This window comes from Cyphomyrmex costatus, unplaced genomic scaffold, assembly GCF_001594065.2.
Source record: "Cyphomyrmex costatus isolate MS0001 unplaced genomic scaffold, Ccosl1.0 scaffold5, whole genome shotgun sequence".
Taxonomy (NCBI): domain Eukaryota; kingdom Metazoa; phylum Arthropoda; class Insecta; order Hymenoptera; family Formicidae; genus Cyphomyrmex; species Cyphomyrmex costatus.
In genome coordinates this window covers 99,641-119,638 of record NW_017279267.1, presented here as the reverse complement: position 1 = coordinate 119,638, position 19,998 = coordinate 99,641, and the positions used below count along the sequence as shown (strand labels likewise).

The 19,998-nt window shown below is 39.5% G+C and overlaps 1 protein-coding gene across 2 annotated transcripts; it reads left to right on the top strand.

Moving 5' to 3' along the window:
• Positions 1-3,303: 3,303 nt before the first annotated feature.
• On the top strand, positions 3,304-18,561 carry LOC108778416 (LIM/homeobox protein Awh). Of its 2 annotated transcripts, none has more exons than XM_018545591.1 (4): positions 3,304-3,394; positions 9,369-9,697; positions 16,521-16,975; positions 18,353-18,561. In XM_018545591.1, the coding sequence occupies exons 1-4, from the start codon at positions 3,389-3,391 to the stop codon at positions 18,559-18,561; spliced, it is 999 nt and encodes a 332-aa protein (XP_018401093.1). In that variant the 5' UTR covers positions 3,304-3,388. The 2 variants fall into 2 exon arrangements, with proteins under 2 accessions (XP_018401093.1, XP_018401092.1); XM_018545590.1 differs by lacking the exon at positions 3,304-3,394 and adding an exon at positions 6,075-6,122.
• Positions 18,562-19,998: the final 1,437 nt, after the last annotated feature.

The following is a 19,998-nucleotide window of genomic DNA, read 5'->3' as shown; positions in this document are numbered from 1 at the left end:
GCGGCGGTGCTCTCAGATACTCGCGATTGCGGGTACGTTATTAATTATCCAATTTTTTCCTCGTGGATGCACGTGACTGCTGTGCCTCTTCGGTACGTTTCTCGGTGACCGTCGACGGGCTCGGCTCTCGATCGCGTCGATTAATGGGCTCATACGAACGGCTCGTGGATGCGGGACCGTCGCGTTGTCGCCTTCGATTTGTTCGGCACCGACGGGACGGGGTGGAACCCCGCAGGTTTGCGCCACGAGAGAGGATCCTCCGAGCACCTCGCGAAGAAGGACCTTTGTTCACAGTTGGCTTCGCCACCGGAATAATTCGACTGCCATTTTTCTCGCTTTATGCCGGGTAAGCGTTACTAATGGCTGTTCTCGAAGCGGCGCGAGGCGACACGAGAAGACTTGGCGTACATAGGTAAATTTACACGGTTTTACGCGCTTGCTTCGAAGTTAATAAATAAAGGCGCGGACTCTCGGAAATGCACGCTCGTTCGTTTTCGTGCATCGAGCACGCAGATGTTTGCGAATGGCCGCGGCGCGGTCAGCAGAAGAAGCAGTCTTGCGCAACTGTTGTTATATTCTCTAATATGATATATTGGCTGCGTTCAGCAGGAAAAGCTTTGCAAAATTTTTTAATGTAATTAATTTACATTTAAATACATTTCAATCCAATGAGGAATTAAGAAGAAACCGATCATTTAAATTAAAGAATGTTGTAACAGTTGTAAGATCTTTTTTTCTACAAAACAGTCATTTGGTTTGGACACTAATATCTAGTGATGAATTAAGGTTAAACCAATCACATTAAAGAATTTTACACAGCTGCTTTTTCTGCTGTTTTTACTTAACCAATGTTTTGGAATGCCGCGAAAACGGTCGTAATTCTTGGTAAAATTATGTAATTAATCGCGCCGATGGAACACGATTTGTTCGATAGTACATACAACGACCATCTGTCTTCTTGAAGGAAGTCGAGCGTTTAAAAGGCGAGACATTTCACGGATCACCGATCGCCCAGCAATAAAACACACGAGCGACAGGATCGAAAACCCGTTTGACAGTTTTCCACAACGCGAGAAATTCATATTCATTTTGGGCGTGGACGATGGATACGCGCGCCCGCGCAGCCAAGCCAAACGGGATCGTAAATGTATAATGTACTGCATTGCGTTTGTGTGCACGGTGACACTAAACGCATGTAGAGACATAGAAGTGGCATAGACTATAGAATGGTAGAGAGTGTGGAGGATAGTGGTGATAAAAGCCGCCAGTCTATTCGGGGATGATTTACGATTCGGGCTGCGGCGAGGTGAAAATACAAACAGGTGCTCGAACTTCTTCGAAAACTCATATTTATTTGGATGAAAGAAGAAGATCCATATTTTGTGTCTTTGATTAACATAAAATTATATTAAACATTTTTTCATTCCGTCTCGCTCGATGTGAGCGGACAGGATAAAAAGTTAATGAAAAGATTTAGTTTTGTACTATCAGTGAAAGAAAAGTGTTTGGTATTTGTAACTATAATCGCATAGTAAAATAATTAGGATAAATGCTACTATAATACATAATTATTTCAATGTCAAATATGAAGTTTATTTGATATATAGAATTATGAATTATTATATATTACTAATAAGTATAAAAATATAGAATTCCTCGTAATTATATTGTACTGTACTATTTGATCAAAAAATATACCAAACATTTTTCTTTCAGTGAAATTTTAAAGTATCTTTATAGAAAAACGGTTTGACTGAAGTACTTAAAAATTTAACTAGATACAGATTTAAAAATAATTTCGGACTATTTAAACAATTAACTATGTTTCGATAATATATATTGCTAGTATTGAAAATGTGGAGTATATACATAACGTGAACATTCAGAACTAGATTTTCAGTACACTGACAATATTCAGATTGTCAAAATTTTTTGTATTGCTCATCATGCTTGAATTTCCTAATTATTTTAATGGATTTTAACAAAATTCTTTCCAAATCTGCGTCTCTACATACCTAAACTTTTTATATACTTCTGCAAAATCGTTCTTTTCTTTCGTATAACACGACGTTATATACGTGAGGAATATATTTCACGATATCTTTCAGCGAACGCAAGAGCGTAGGAGGGCACGCATACTTCTATTATACATCGAAGTGCGGCGCTGTATCGGATGTGCCCCTGTGACTCGTAAATGAAGTTTGCGCCAAGACTCGGGTTGGAGTTTGCGAATCACCGCTGAAATTCCATTCGACAGTTTGGCTGCCGACAATAAGGTACCCCAGCTCGCGCGAAGCGACCCACCGTCTACCACCGTTGCGCGAGCGTGCCGATACACCCCGTCTACCTACGTGCGCCCCCACCGACGTTTCGGTCTCGTGAACGTGTACCCCGCTCTACGCCGGGAGAACCATGGGCGGGTACCGTAGGCGGAGCTTATCCAGCAGCGTTCACCCTAACGTCCTAGCTAGAGTTCCCGATCCTCTCCGTGCTCTGCTACCTATTATCACCATCTATCTGTCTCGCAAGCTTGCAACCCCCCCAATACCCCGATACGTACGTAGCGCGAGTTGCGTGTGTTGCGCATTAGTATACGATACTTCCGATGAACTCTCTCTTTCTTTCTCTGTATACACACGCATACAATATATTACATTGTTTTAAACCTTATTTTAAATTTTATATTGGTACAAGCTTTATTTATCCAAGTATTGTTCATCCGGTGCTTGAAGAGACTAGTCTCTTAATAAATAATGCTCTCTCTCTCTCTCTCTCTCTCTCTCTCTCTCTCTCTCTCTCTTCTTTCTCTTTTCCATCTTGACGCCGTTTTTTGGCATCTTTCATAGCAAGTGTCACTCGTCGCAACTATATATACATTGATCTAGAATTTCGATTACAGTTCATAATGGATTCCAGCAATATTTCTCATCTAAAATGTATTCTTATGGCAGACAGCTCGGCTGTCATAAGACACGCGAGTGTTGGACACACGTGCGAGTGTGTTGGACCATCCCCACTGCACTTCCATCGCCCATCCCTGCGGCTCAACGAACGGCGTGGTAGGGGCAGAACCGAGTATGTCAGTCTTCTCTTAGCACCGACCGGGGTAGGGTGTCGTTCGATTCTTTTGCCAAAGCCCGCGGTTCTCGCATCTGCGTAAACGGATGACGGATGATCGGGCCGAGTGAGTCGAATTGCGACCCAAATTTATGGGATAGATCGGTGGAGAACTTGGTTCGCGGACTTCATAGTATATATGCGGAAGACGGGGTGAGAAGAGACGGCAAGACTGCGATAGTAATACGTGAGCAGGTATTACACTCCGACAGTAAAATGAAGAAAAGAAGAAGCGCGTAATCGCGTTTGGATTAATCGCGGCGGCGCAATTATGAAGGTAGGTTCTTTCACCTTTAAACAGATGCGTGAGTGGCGAGTCTATACATGTGTGCAATAAATGCGTCGGATTTTTTATTACTTTGCTGGCAAGATTCTTAAAAAATAAATGATTCGTAAAAAGAAAACATTAACTGTTTGATAAAGAAATTAGCAGATTAAGTGCTTTGCTGGTTGAAGAATATTTCTAAATCTAAATTAAAATAGAATTATATTCTTGTAAGTCTAAAAGTATAAATCCAATTAACGCAGAATGTTAAAAATAACATTAATTTGAATCCAAAAAGAATTAATTTTAGTCGTTCACGAAAAGTACGGTTTTGCTGAAGTACATATTTAAAAATTTAGCTACATACAGTAAAGTCAATATTTATGAATATTGCGTTTAATTGTATTCTTTAAATTACGACTACTATTATACATATAATAATTTGTGTGTTCGTTTCTCGCGTTCGTTCGATCGGCAGCGAATCATGATTCCCTGTACGAATAGGTCTTTTCTCTATGACTCTAAATATTTTCTATAGATCAATCATTTGTATTCACATAATAATTGATCTGACCGTGTATTGTAATATTTATATTGTCTTGTGCTGAATGTGCAGCATTGTGAATGTGTATTTATATATTTCTTGAAATAATTTCAAATTATCGAATGTTTGATACAAGTGTCGTGACAATGATTGCACTATATAAAAAGTTTTGACACTCTAGCAATCAGTTTGAACGTCCTATATAATTCTTTTGTCGGCCCAACGAAATTAAGTTCAGATCTGTGTCTAAATAAGCTTCTAGATTTTTCAGTCAAACCGTTCTTTCTGTGTTGGATCAATCTTTTGGTTGATCAGATAGTATCAATTTACAATTTCGAATACATACGATACTGAAATTGATTGTGAAACTGTAAGAAAGACGTCCGATAGCTCACTGATATGTTCATTATTCGGTAGTCGGGCAGTTTCGAAGTTCGCGCGTCTGGCCCCAACTTCGCCACCTCCACATTTCTCACTTTGTCAGTTCATCCAGCAACCACCGCTCAGGCTCGTTGACGAATAAAAAATGAGGCTATTATTCTTTCTCACCCGTTCGCTGATTGCAAAAAACGTTGCAAAACGAGCAATGGATACAAAGATAGGAACTCGTCAAGTTGGATATTCGCGTGGGAGAATATTTGGCAGAGCTTAATCTTTTCTTTAACGGACAAAGAGAAAGGGAAAATTCATACACGCGTGGCGCAAGTTACGTATTTGGACATTGATCATTCGAATTTCAGAATCGATTCATCAAGTTTGATCGCGTGTGTATATTATTTTAACTTTATTACATTGATAAAATAATTCTCATATTACTTTAAAAGGAAACCATATTACATAGTTCTATTTACGAATCGCAATAACTAAACAAACGACTTTTGAAAAATCTGCACGGAAAGAACGGTGTTGCTAAAGTATTCAGAGATGTAGTTAGACATAGCTAGACATGCAAATAAATTGATTGAACCATCAAAATAATTATATAAGACATTTAAATTGATAAAAAATGTCAAAACTTTTTGTCATTGTCATTGTTATCTGAAAATAATTTCATTGGACTGTTGAAAATAATGTATGATTTTCAAATTGATTGTTAGAATGTCCAAACTTTTTGCAGTGTAGCGATCGTCATAACACCCGTGTTTACAGGGTATCTCGTAAAGACCATCGCTTAACGATAAATTCCTGAGATTATTTTGAGATAAAATTCTTATGCCGAAGCTATAATAGTTCTTTGATTTATAATTTAATTTAATATTGACGAATCATGTCGCCTAAAGTTCGCGCGTTTAGATGTGATTGGCATTTTACGTTGATCACATTATTTCATCATTAATCACACCTGAACAAACAAGCTTCAGGCGGTATATTCGCTAATTTTATATACTTACAATTAAAAAAATATTGTAGCCTCGGCATAGAAATCTATATCCTTATAAGTGTTACGGTTTTTACAGGACACCTATTATTTTGAAATAATTTGAAATTATTTCGAGGGACATACAGACGTGTATTCATAAATGATATCAGTGCTTAAGCTACATAGTTATTTTGATGACCCAACAAAGTTATTTTCAAATACTTTAGCAAAGCCATTCTTTCCGTGCAGGGCGCAGGCTAGATTCCACACCGCTCCAAAATTACCTGTTTGAATTCAGGGATGCGGTCGAAATGTCATAAATTCGAACAGGTATACACTAAAGTTCTACGGTTAAACCTATTGAGAGAAGTCTCTAACATATTTTTGGTGGACATTTTTATTTAATGGCAAGTGGCGCCGTGCCGTTGCTCTTTCATCAACACCCTGGAAAATTGCATGTAATGCGCTATTCCCTTTTCTCGTCTTAAGCTACCATTTATTTTCGTTAATTTCTACATTGTGTACGCTCATTCACGCGTTAATTCGAACGACTGAAATTAGCATAAATCCATCTTGATCAACGTTAGACGTTTGTTTAGACGTCCATATGGACGCCTTGCCTTCCGCTATTCGTATAACTACTATAACTCGTTTCGACGATTTTTCCATTCAGTCACATCCCGTGACTGGAAGCGCTTCCCTTCGAGGGGCTTTTGCACGACACTTAAAACTCATCGTCCGGTGCGACGATACTAATAAATCGAGGTATCGCGACGCGGCGCGCCGGTATGCGATACGCGAAGGTGGTTTCCACACGCGAGAGAAGACAGAGAAAAGCCACGAGGCATAAATCACTAGTGGGAAGTTCAGCTTCGCCTTCGGGCGAGTCATAAATCAATAGCTGTCCGGTTGTGCACATGAAATGATTACACCGGTCCCGCGTGTAGAGTCGAGCGTGGAACTTGAGTTCCAACGTCGACGAGGGCAGGAGAAGCGGAAGAGAATCCTCGAAATTGGCCATGGCGGCCGCCGCGCCGTGTCAGCTTCCCTGCAGATGTTTGACGCGATACGTGAGGTTTTCGCGTTTTCTCGAGAGAGATTTGCCACCGCTCTTTGCTCTCCTGGGGACTCTAAAACTTTGCACTGATTCAATAAGAAAAAATTGTTCATTTGACTAAATTATTTTAGTTCATCTTTATTTCCTTCGTTGGAGAGAATGTATGTATTTAAGTCAAATACGATAATAAATTTGATTTAAGTCAAATAAATAATTTTTCTTTCATTGGAGAAAGAGGAGTTAATTCCGGTATTCATAATCGGTCCTTATTTCAAAACCCTCTTAAATAGTGTCTCAAGATGTCATAAAGCAATCATGGAACCATATTAGCATCACTTGCTACTTTCCCGGTTTTCAACAGGGGACTCCGGCTTGTTCGATGAAACGCCGACTTTCTGGCAGGTAGAAAAAATCTCCGATTGATCACTTTAAACCCTGAATTTTGATGATGTTTTTTTTACAAGGAAACGGTATTATACTCGGAATAATTTTGCTGAAGTATCTAAAAATTTAATTAGATGTAGGTCTGAAAATAATTTGGTTGGACCATCAAAATAATTACATAAAAATCTGAGATGTATGATAAGCATTGCTGCAAAGAGCTTTAACATTCAGAGTTTTATTCAGTGTTCTATATAATTAATTATGTATAGACATCGCATTATGTCAAATCCATACTCATATTTTTTAGAATTTTTCATAGTTTAATAAAATTATTTTCACGAGTCAATAAAATTTTCAGATTTGTATCTAGCTAAATTTTTAAATACCTCGGCAACACTTCCGTGTAGACATGACAACGGCAACAATCTTATAGGTCTCATTAATACACACAATTAAATGACATGAATGAATGGTAATTAATTATATAGAACTTACATCTATACAATTAAATAACATCATAGAAGAATGGTAATGGACTTTTTACTTTTAAAAAGGATGACCTTCCCTTGTTTTTTAGAGAAATTATTGCGTGCCAAATATTTACATCTCTTTGTTCCTTTTACCTTTTGAAAATTTTAACCTCTGGCGGAATAACCGTGATTGTTTGAAACAAGAACCAACTATAAATATTAACACATGAGTTAACTCTCTTATGTCCATTTCTATTAATAATGTAAATTAATTTTAATTTCAGTTTGATTTACCTTTATCTTCTCAGAATTAGAAAAAGATAAAAAGTAAATCGAATCGAGATTAAAGTCAATTTCTCTACATTAGTGACTATTCAGAGTAAAGGAACGCAGCTCCGACAGTTCGGGAGAATCACACGTTCTCTAAGCGTCGGCGAAGAAATCGCATGAGAGTGGAGAGTTCGCGAATGAGCGCTCCGTGCCGGTCGCTCGGGGTAATTAACTCATCGCACGCCTCCCGGGGCGAACAATAACGCTTGTGCGCTGCTCGCGTGCCAATTAATATTATCGGGTATCACATACGATCTGCATACGATCTGCAGCATGCGCGCGTGCCGTGACGGAGCACGGCGAAAGAAATCCGCGCGCGGATCTGATAGACGGTATCTCCGCGTTTATCTCCGGCGCGGCGACGCATCGTACAATGAGTGCCGTCGCCGTCGGCCTGGAATCGATAGCGAGAAAAAAGTATTACGGATGGATGATATTAACGATCATTATTAATCGCGACGTTCATGTAGCTCTAATAGGTTGCGAGATAACAGGTCTGTTTTTTTGTTATAGTTAAACTATATACGGTGTATGCTTTTCATACTTAAAGCGAAATATATAGGTATATATATTTGAAATTTGGCGAAAGCGAAAGAGAAAGTTCTAGTGCATTTCCGTGTAGCAATAAAAAAAACAAACCGAATGTATCGATACGATAAGATTGAACACATAAACCCTAAGACACAATTTTTAAAAGCCACAGATAGTGAGAACAAAATAAAAGATACCAAAACCATTATTCTGCTTTCTAATATAGGTTCACTGAAAAGAATTTCCGAATTCTAGTAATTTTATCTTCGAATTGTAATAAATGCAACTAAAATATTAATAAACTCAACCAAAATATTCTAATTTATTCATTTTCGAAATTCCAATTAATGCAACCTGACTTTTTTTTCTAGTGTTGAAATCTGTTATTTTTATTGTCTATGTTTTCCATTTGTGTCCCATTGATAACTAGTATCTTAATTCTGTACTCTCTTAACAACATTTCGATATCGTTATTGCTTCATGTAGATATTATATATGATATAAAAGCTACACAGTGAGATAATACAACGATACTGAATTGTCATTAAAGAGTTACAAAATCGTGGTATTGGCGCCAGTTTTGGCGCCCGCTTTAAAATCGCGCCGACATGAACCCGCGGATAATTAGACAATCGCGCGCGGGCAATCCCGATGGATTTGCGTATACGCGATTATGCGTCGTCGAGTCTCGAGGGATCATTTATCACTCGGCGCGCCCTGACGGCCCCCGAAGCGGTGGATCGTCCATTATTTCACTTTGCCAAGCATTAATCGGCAGATTCGGAGTCCTAGCCCCGAAATCGGATGTCTCTCCGCGAACGATGCTTGCCTCGGCAATCAGCTTTGCATCTTTAAGTCTTTCATGAATCAACTTTCTCTTCTTTCGCGATTTACGTGCGGCAAACCGCAAACTTACGTTATCGTGTTTAATTACCACTTAGGGAAACCTGTTCTTTCATGTGTGCGGTACATATTCACGTAAAGAACGATTTCAGTGAAGTATTTTTAAGTAAATATATAGATCTAAAACAATAATTAAAAAGAAAATAACAAAGGCTCTATATATGAATAAATAAAAAAAGTGTAAATAGCAGAAGAATCAAACGCAGAATTATTATAATGTAAAGTTTTTCTTTATAAAACCGTCGTGCGACTACGCTAATTCACACAAAATTATTTCAGCGCTAGAAATATAGATAGACCGTTTAGGATCCTTATTTTTCAATCGTTACACTATTACATAAACAACACGACGCATAATCGCATATCTGTAACGAATATCTTGTTAACACGATTCCACATTCTTGCAGACTGAAATGGAGACGGAGTCCGAATGTGCGGACGGCGTTCTGTGCCCGAAGACCAACAACAATAACAACAATAACAACAATAATAACAACACGAACAACAACAACGTCGCCGTCGCGAAAAAGAGCGGCAGCGACAACGGATACGACGCTATGGAGATGGATTGCGGCGGCTGCGGGGAGAGCGTACGAGAGCGCACCGTTCTGTGCGTAGGGGGTCGTACCTGGCACTCGAGATGCCTAAAGTGTTGCGCCTGTGCACGACCCCTGCACGATCAGCACTCCTGCTTCCTGCGTGGCATGCGACTCTACTGCAGGCACGATTACGCCTTGTAAGTGCAAACATATTTGCATGCTGAGTTTACCCTCGTCTCTCTCACCGACGCCTCTCGCCATAGCCGGAGAGGAGTCGCATTTACGGCAAGCGGTTCGATTAGAATCACGGTTGACACCTCTTGGTTTTCGTTTCGACCTTCAACAAATCTCTACTTTTTTTGGTAGATGGGAAAAGATCTCCGATCAATCGCTCTATATTCTAATATCTTCTTTTCGACGTCTTTCGATTTTGAAAAGAAATCTTCGACAGCATCGTAGTTATCTCTGACTGTAAGCCAATCTTCTGATTGGTCCATGACAGCTTAAAACTGTACTTACGCGATGATATAAGAATCGACTATAAATATACCAATCGGAAAGTCATATTAGCATCTTGCGATTATATTATCTATAAAACGATCTTGAAATAAGAACCAACTATCAATACTTTATAAACTCGAACGTATATATAATTATCTTTCAACAATCGATTTCCGGCAGGAGGACAGTTGAGCTTCAGCAGAACGAGTCAAAGATGGCAATCGTGATTAGCATCCGGGCCCGGAAATCTATTCCAGATTCTGGATGCGGACGTTGTCTGATATTTCATTCGATGTATTATCCGTTCGATTCGCAGGGGGTGAGGGGAGAAAGAGGGTCAACCTGTTCTCCGTGCATAGATCCGCATTCCGAGTATTGCTATCGCGAGATGGAGGAAAGGAAAGATTGAAAGGATGAGGGGAAGGGGAAGGGAAGAATTACTGGACATTATCGATGAGCCTACTAATAATATCCCGCTTCGTCGAGGGCAACTCGGGCGCCCCGCTGACGCGATTCGAGATCAAGTCGGCTCAAAGCCCAGCTTAAGAGGACACGACTTGGCTACCGTGATCGCGTGACCCTTTCCTCCCTGTTACCGCCGCAGCCGTCTGTCTATAAGGAGAGAATTACCACACGAAAAGCTCGAACTCGCTCGATTCCGTTTGCTCTCTTCGTCGAAAATTCGGCGATCGAATGTTACAATCGAGAATATAATATTCAGTTCCACGCCGTTGACTCGTTAACCCTTAATTAAAGGCTAATTTATACAATGTGTTCTTTGCTTTCTCTGTTTTTTTGTTTCTTATCACTGTTTCCTTTTGCTCTTTTGTCTCTTATCCTTATCGGTGTATTTCAGTCGGAGTACGGGGTACAAATTTATTTTCACACAGAAAACTTATTAAAATAATTGAATTAAAATTAGACTTTAAAGATCTTAAAAAGCAATTATAACTTTCTTAGATGCTTATTTGCAGTAATAATATATTAAATTGTTCACCAATTTAATATTTATGATATTATTATTCTAACTATAATTTAAAATGGATTAGAACTGTGTTCCAGGACTAACAAATAATCGACGCAGTTGATTAATTTGAATTAGAAATTGTATAAATTCACAAGAAATACTATTAGGTAGAAGAATTAAAAAATTATTGGAGTGAAAAGCCTAATTTATCTTGATCGAATATGGCATTTTTCATTTATGTATGTTTAATCTAATCGGTCAATTTTTATTTTATCGTTTTATAATTTTTGTTATAAAAATGATTTTTATAGTTTATCTGTTTCTCACTGCCAAAATTTAGAAGTGGCAAGGTTCTCTCCTGCCCCCCTTGCGAATGTCCATGATTATGTTTCTTCGCGGTTTTCTGCCGCTCGATCTAAAACCTATTCTACAATGTTCTCTTTGTTTCCTGTTTCTTACTTTTTATCTCTTGCTTTCTTCCCTCTTTACAACCGTTTTATTGACAATTTTATTGGCAACTTTTATCTCGGGCGATAGAAAACGTAAAACGGGATAAGAAGCAAACAGACAAGAGGTGAAAAGCAAGAAATAGGAAACAAAAACACATAGAGTAGGTTTAAAAGTTGACGAATTTCAGAAGAGATAAGAAATACGATTGTTTTGATAAAATAATTGTAAAGAGATAAAAAGCAACATAAGAAGCAAAGAGTACATTGTAGATTAGTTTTCAAAGTCACTATTATTAATTACGCACATTTTTCTACAATTCATTAGTATTCCAAAGAGAAAAAGTAGGTATAAATTCTTGACTTGGGTATCGCGATTATGTAACTTGTTCCCCCTAGGGCAGAAACGTGACAAGTAAAAAAATGTTTCATATCTCATATATGAATAGTATAAAAATTCTCACTGTTCATGTTCCTTACCACCCTAGGGAAAAAGTTACATAATCGTATTCAGTAGAGAAAACTTCTATCGTAAAGACACTGAGCTTTATTCTCTTGCTGCTGGAGTGTAAAAACTACATCGTAGGCGATTATTCCCAGGTTAAGGATTCTTTGTTCTTCGCGCGAAACAAGCACACGGAGTGCGGACCGTCGATCAGGTCGCTCGTGTGAATCGTATTCCCGAGTCACGTGGCTCTATCCGCGCGTGTTGGCTATACGGATGTGGTATTTCTACGTCGATAGACATCCATAAGCGCGCGTATTGGGTGTCCGAGATGTGCGCTCGCGAGAGAGTCGCCATTGGGTGATTAATGTCTTCCAATGTAGTCTGCCTCTCTTCGTCTTCTTCTTCCTCCTCCTCTCTCTCTCTCTCTCTCTCTGCCCGCGCGGACCTCACGTATAGTCGGCTATTCACGTCACCGTGCATTCGTGTATCACGCATGCTCACGCACAGCACGAGCTGCGGAGTCACGTTGACGTCTCGACGTCTCACTGTCTCGCGCGCGCACGCGGCGAACGCGGAAAAAAAATAAATACTCTTGTCCTGAGAGAGAACATTCTTTCGCGAAATCCTCTCCCGCTTCGGCTTTTACGTGATGCTACTCCCCGCGTCATTTTTGTCCTCCCCTAAGACGCCGCGTAATCCGTTTATACACTTAGAGACGTATCTTTCGTTACGCGATACTCACGAAGCATTTCTCAAGTTCTGTCCAGGCGATGTAGAGAGAAAGAGAGAGAGAGAGAGAGAGAGAAGGAGAGGGCTCGAAAGGTCCGACGATACGAAAAATAACACGCTAGGATCTGTACGGTATAGCTGGCGGGGAAGGAATTGCCCGGCTATCATTAATTTATCAATGTCCCGAAAGCGGGTTACTTCGCGCTTCGTGATTCCGTATACCAAATATACACGTACGTGTATGTGGGTGCCGAGTCACTCGAGATGGGACTGCCTAGTGTCAGTGTTCCGGAGGACTGAGGAATTCGCCTCGTAAGGCACCGAAGCCAGCTGCGATCCTCGAACCGTTCCTTCTTCCCGCCTTCATCCGAGTGCGAGCCGGCGCGGTACTTCTTTTCTTCCAGGTGAGCGAGGGAGCGAAGAGTGAGAGAGAAATAGAGTGGTCTTTGAAATTAATAAATATTCACCCGACCCCCGGGGCCCGTGCGCCCCCTATATTCCCCAATGTCCGGGGCCCCAATCCTTTCCCCGCTTTCGTCGCTTTCGTACGTTTCGACCGAAAAAAGAAGAGTTCAGGCGTCGAAGTGATTCGTGGGCTCTCTCGCATGCGGCAAAAATCGCTCTATTAGCGATTTCCGTCGAAGCCCATGAGATTCTGGTTTTTTCGAATCGGCACGATCAGCGCAGAAGCTACTCGCGTCGCCCAACACGACGTCGGGACCACCTGTCGTCGTAATCGCAGTGTTATCTTCTTCACCTCGCCGGCACTTAAGGCCGCATACCTCGCGGCTGCCGGGACACTCGAGACGTAAGCAAATGATCGCGGTTCTTTGAGTTGGCGAAACGTCCATGGGACTGAATAATGCGTTATATATTGGAGCGATAACTTTACACGATTGCAGTTCTTCTTCGATATCGTTCATCGCGGAAACACTCGTTCAACATAAAAGTTTGTAACAACATTGCTGCAAAGTTACTGCACGATATCGTTGGAATACGTTTCAGTGTTGTTATAATATTGCTGGAAGATCGTAGAGTGTTATCGAAATCATTACTGGACTGTTGCAATATTTCTGCATTATGGCACGGTGGAGTGACATTATTGATGCAGTGTTATTGAAATATTACTGGAACGATCTGTACTGTACGGGATATATACAAGGATTGCTGCGTAAATCTAAATTATGACTAGCTGTTCTATGCTACCGAGACGCAATTAACTTGGATCGTCTCGACGTGTACTTCGCAATCCTCAGTCCTCAATCGCGATCCGTACGCCGGCGGGGTTCGATCATGCTCCCGCAAGCGTCTTATACCAGCGAGCGCCCAACTTAATCCCCCGTTGACTTATAGGGCCCGCCTATGTGGAAGAACAAATGAATAAATTAGGGCGGGGCCGTTTGGTAGCCGACGCGCGCGTACGGCCCTGAAGATTTATAGATACCCGATACCAGTTCTCTCGTCGCCGCCGGATACACAGGATTCCCCTCTCGTCGCCCTCTTGCCCTCCTCGGTGTGTTAAGTCTTTGCTTTTCTGGGGTACGAAACCATAGAAGGATGGACGGGGGGAGCAGCGGGCGCTACTATTTACCTGAGGCGACACTCGTCGAATGACACATTCACATTTTCACGATGGAAGATCTCCTTGTCGGGGAAACTTTTTCAGTTGTCGCGTCCATCAAAAAAGTAGCTTTACAACTGCTGTATATGAGATTTTTTGATACGGTTGTTTTTAGTTGTTTACTGGATTTAAATGTACAAAAACCAAAAGAAAACAAAAGAGCAGTATATCGTAATAGCCTAATTGTAAAATGCAAAATTAGTACAGTAGACTAATTGCTAAAGATGGCTAAGAGATTAGCCGAAATATGTACACGTGATAATGTAATGTTATTGTGAATACATTCAAGTCTTATTTGTATTGTATTGCGCAACTTTAACAGCGCGAAATTCCTGCAGCAGTCTGTTTTTAACTTTCTTTTATTTTTTATTCATTTTGGAAATTTGATTATTTTACTTACAATTTTTAAATGTATAAACTAATTATATGAAGGAATCTTACAATATTGCAATACTGTTTTTTCTGTTAAACGCAGCCAATGTTGTCAAATTCACTTCTTGCGGAAACGCGCAAGGAGGATCTTCTTGAGAAAGATCGTACTAATGATGAGTAGTAGGCGCTAACTTCAAATCAGTCGAAATAATCGATATCAGTGTGGTCCAAGATTTGTAATTTTGTGTATTGACTTGATTTGAACTTGACGTATATCACGTCTGTTATCTTTCTTTTTTTATATTACACCACTATTAAGAAAAAAGAAAGTAACATATATGACGTAAGGAGACCTGTAACTATCGCATAATGGCGGTTAAATATTTTATTTTTTTTATTACTTTGTATTAGTTTTTACGAGATTTTCAGCCAATTTTTGATTGGTCGCAAGAATTTGAACGATAATTGCGCATTCACAGGAATATTACATCTGATAATCTTATCCACGATAACAGATTTGAACATCTATATTAAGTCAGTGTCCATTTTGGCGAAAATAAAGATTAGAGCAAAGTATTATATATGTAATGTAAGGGAAGAGTGACACAGAAACACATGAATGAAGCTTCCGGGAGGCGAAAATTGAGAGAACAAAATGTAAAGGAAATGTTTTTACGCTTTTACATGTTTACAACCTTCTTCGACTTATCTTATAATTTTTATTTTCACCAGGGCACAATTACAAATCTTGGACAGTACTGATCGGGATGCTTTCGTCACTTCGATGTAAGTCTGCTCTAGACTAGAAAATAAATGGTGAAAAAAAAGGATGGGGATCATAGAGAGATCGCTGGTGATCGGTACAAACTAGCTCCTAGGCGTGCCCTTTGCGCGATCACCATAACCAATAATATCCCCTCCCCCGAAAACATCGCGTCATGCGACGATGACTATGCAGACGCGAAGACTAATCCCTCCATGAGCTTACCATATTTTTCCATACAATAACGCCATGGTCGATCGGTCGTTGATGCATTCTTCTACTTCTTCTTCTGCCTCGTCTCTATGCTCTTCCTCTTGCTTCTCCTTTCCTTTTGCTTTTTCTCTTCCTTTTTCTTTCCTTCTTTCCTATATGTCTGTGCTTCTTATCGATCCTTTTTCTTTTCCTTCGCTTCGTTCCTCCTTCCCGTTCCCAGTTTTTTTCTTTTTTTTTTTGCATATACTCCCGTATGCGTGATATAACCTCTGCTCAATTTCGTGTTTTAGTTTTCTTCGCGCTGCTACATCGTGGTCCTCAATCTTTCAGCTTCCTTCGGACTCTTTCCTCGAGTCCTCTTTTAGCGCTAGATTCTCTCCTCTCGTCGGCGTGGATTCAAAGAAATCGAGCCGATTTGTATAGGGTCGGAAGCTGCACAACTGAGACATCGAAATAATCTCGACGTAATCTACTCCTCGAATCGCGATAACGATCCTTAAACCGAGGTGGCTCCGATGCCTCGTCGGGAGGACACCGAGTGGCTGAGTAGATATGTTAATGAGGACAGGACTGCTGCCGGGTCCTCGCGTTCTCGGAGGTCTCGAATGAACCTGCCATCGACGGGATAAAAATAGTATTTTCGACCGGTGTGTCCGCGCGCGCGACCGAATCCGTTATGCGCTGCGAGAGAGCCGCGGCTATTGCCGAGTCCATTCGTATAGCCGCGCGCCAAAAAAGAGAGAGACTCGCGTGAATCAATGAATGATGAATGACGGTAAGTGGGTGATAAATGGGCGGTACACCGGTACATCGATCGGCCGAGCCGACTCCCTTTGTCATTGATTACGCGCGTCGATTAACTTTTTTTTTTTTAACACTCGCGCACGTTCGAAAGTTGATGGCAACACGTCACGTGCGGCTTTCACATGGGAGAAATCCCTACCGTTTGCGTTTTTGCAGAACATTCGGCGCGAAATGCGCGAAATGCGGGCGCAGTGTGGGCGCCGGGGATTGGGTGAGGAGGGCTAAGGACCGAGTCTATCACTTGGCATGTTTCGCCTGTGACGCCTGCTCCCGTCAACTCTCCACGGGCGAGCAATTCGCACTTCTAGACGCTCGACTGCTCTGCAAGGCCCACTATTTGGATGTGGTCGAGGGTAACAATACTTCATCGTCGGAGGATTGCGATTCCGAGCACGGCGGCAAAGGCAGCAAAACGAAACGTGTGAGGACGACCTTTACCGAGGAGCAGCTTGCGGTCTTGCAGGCCAACTTCCAGATGGACAGCAATCCCGACGGGCAAGACCTTGAGAGAATAGCCCAGGTGACCGGCCTCAGCAAAAGGGTCACGCAAGTTTGGTTTCAGAATTCCAGGGCGAGGCAGAAAAAACACAGCGGCAAGATCAAGACACAGAGTAAGTAATAACAAGTTAAACAAGATTGCTATATGAATTACATTAAAATGTAAAATCTATAATAATAGTGGATCTCAAAATAGCACGCAAACATTTTTTCATATATTACGCTAAATGCATGCGAGTATAAGGCTAGCGATTTGTACGTGGAATGATATAAAGTATTTTATACATGTGAATTTTGATATGCATTTCTACACATGTAGCTACATCTAGCTTAAATTTTTAACGATCAACTTATTGGATTTTCTATTGGCTATCTCAAATAAACAATGCTGCGCTCTAATTGGCTCTTTGCGGAAACTCCTTTTCTTTGAATGATCAATCGAATGTGGCAAAAGATCACATATATGGCTATGTTCAGATTTCCACCCGAGTGCCACTCAGATATCCTTCTATCCTTATTGTTTACCAAATGTTAAACAAGGATGACATGACACCTAGGGAGCACTCGGGTGGAAATCTGAACATGCCGTATAATGGAGAGAAACGTGTACGTGATTACGTTTGACGTTCCAAAATCGTTCGAAGCACACATTGCCACATTTAATTTTTTTTTTTTAAGAAAAAGACTGGAATAATAGATTCAGAAAAGCATATACATGAATTATAAATAAAAATAATATTTGGGGATACATCTGTGATAAATAAATAATTGAAGAAAAATAAAATGTATGTGATTATTTATTTATTTATTTATCATTATATACATAATGTATGTATAATAATAAATAAATAAAATAAATAGAAATTAAATCAAATTAATTTATTATTATTTAAATTTAACTCTTAACCATATCCGCACGTTGACCACTCCACACACGTGAAAAGTTTATTTCGGCTCGAATATGAACGGAGATAGCGATAGAATATAATTATGAATTTTAAAAGTGAAGACAACTTTATTGGCTGCGTTCAACAGAGAAAGCCTTGTATATAGTTTTTTAATATAATTAGTTTATATATTTAAATTTATAGTGAAGAAACTAAGACAAGACTAATTATATTAAAGAATTTTACAACATTAACAAAGTTATTTTCATCGCTGAATGCAGCCATTATTATATTCCCAGCGCGCGCTTTACGAGATTTTAGTGTAAATCAAAGAAGTAAGAAAGCGCCAAATGCAGTCGAGTGCCTAATAATGTTTCTATGTAAATTTTAAACATACCTGTCAGTTATATAAATAATGTGCGCCATTGCTGTTAAACTGAAAACACAATCATGAACTGAAGCTGTAATAATAATATATGATAATATCACAAGTTAAATTGATCGTCGATTTGACAATGATACTACTGTAGAAAGCACACGTTGTATAAAGTTTTTACATAACTCCCTCGAGAATTCAAAACGCCTCTTTTCGTGTGCTTGCAGTGCATCACTCGCCGCCGATGCACCATCATCCAGTCGACCTGTATCCTAGTGGGATCAACGTGGTCGGCGCTTATCTCGGCGGTTATCAGGCCAGCAATGCCGGTAGCGAGAGTCCAGGTAGCCCGTTAACGCCCCTTACACCTTTGACTCCGCTCACACCGACGACGCCGAATCATCTGCAGGCCCAATTCTGCCATCCCGCGGGTTAAGTCGATCGATATAAATATTTTCACGAAGCTGTTTATGTTAACCCTTCGCACTACGTGTGCTTTCATTATATGATTATATAATTCGGAGATTTATACAAAAAATCGTGACAAGAATTTTGAAAATTCGAAAAGAGTCATATTTATTTTTTTTTCTTATATTCCGTGCACAAAAAGTCAGACAAAAGATATATAGCGAGCGGATTCAATTAATAACTACATGAGTTTTTAAGGCGAATCATCCTGTATATATAACATTTTTCAAGATGTAAAATAAGCGCGCGTTATCGTTAATATAATATGTAACGTATGAAAGGTACAAGTTTTTCGTATTTAAAGTTAGATTAAGCTTATTTATTCCGAGCGTATAAAACAATTTCCATCTATCTGCAATGGTGAATAAAATCTCTTAGACGATGCGAAATGGAGGAAGAAGGATTTTAGATTGTCTCGTCCATTTTTCGAAATTTTGACGTAGATATTGTTTAACCCGTAGTACGAAATTGTATATAGAACGAATTGTAGTTTTTGTACATATGTCTTCTGTAGGTAAATATAATAGGTATATCGTGGAGAGTGAGAAAGAGAGAAGCGTGATGAAGATCAGAACTTGATATCGCATACTTGTCGCTGCAATATTATAAACCGTATTGTTATTAATAAAACGCCTTTTATTGTTAATCGTTGCAATTGTTACCCTTTCATTATTATCCACTTCTCCGATTACAGATGTTAATAGACAATTCGAAAGAATATCGCACGGGAAATATTCGGAGTTAAGGAGATGGTTGGATTGGTCAAAAAACAAAGGCCATCCTTTTGTTCAACGTGTGCAATCGCATATATTTATATACGTTTAGTTTACAATATTTACATCACAGGACATTCATATTGAATGATTTTACATGACTATTGAGAGATTACTATGAAAGATACTTTCATTTCAAGCATTGCTACGCGACACGATGCGACGGCGATTACGTCTCCGCGATGACGTTCTCAGGACACTTAAGTATTATGTAACTGTTCGCGATTCCGATCAGAATTACGAGTTTCAGACTCGCGAATTTCTGATTACGATTCCATTTGTGTCTTCAGCTTAAGAAATCCTATCGAAATATGAAAATGAACGAAATAGGCTTTCTACATGAACAACATATTATTTTGACAATAAAAATAAAAGTAGATAAATGTATATGAAATGTGCAAAATAAATTGTTTTGTCAATCAGTTTGAAAAAATTTAAGCGCCATAGTGAAAAGATGATAAATAATATAAATAAAAAAAAAATAATATTTAATTTTTTCTAACTTCATATACATAATAAAAAAATAATACAAAAATATGTAAACAAAATTAAAAAAATTGTAACGTGTAGTAATAAAGTAAAATAATTACACGTCAATCTTAAATATAATAGTTCTTATGACGTATTATAAA

Excerpts from the sequence above, each read along its gene's own strand:
- LOC108778416 (XM_018545590.1), top strand. The coding sequence starts at position 6,075 with ATGCGATACGCGAAGGTGGTTTCCACACGCGAGAGAAGACAGAGAAAA. Across the intron at positions 6,123-9,368 it reads GCGAGAGAAGACAGAGAAAA|ACTGAAATGGAGACGGAGTC; the intron begins GCCACGAGGCAT and ends ACATTCTTGCAG. Across the intron at positions 9,698-16,520 it reads TGCAGGCACGATTACGCCTT|AACATTCGGCGCGAAATGCG; the intron begins GTAAGTGCAAAC and ends GCGTTTTTGCAG.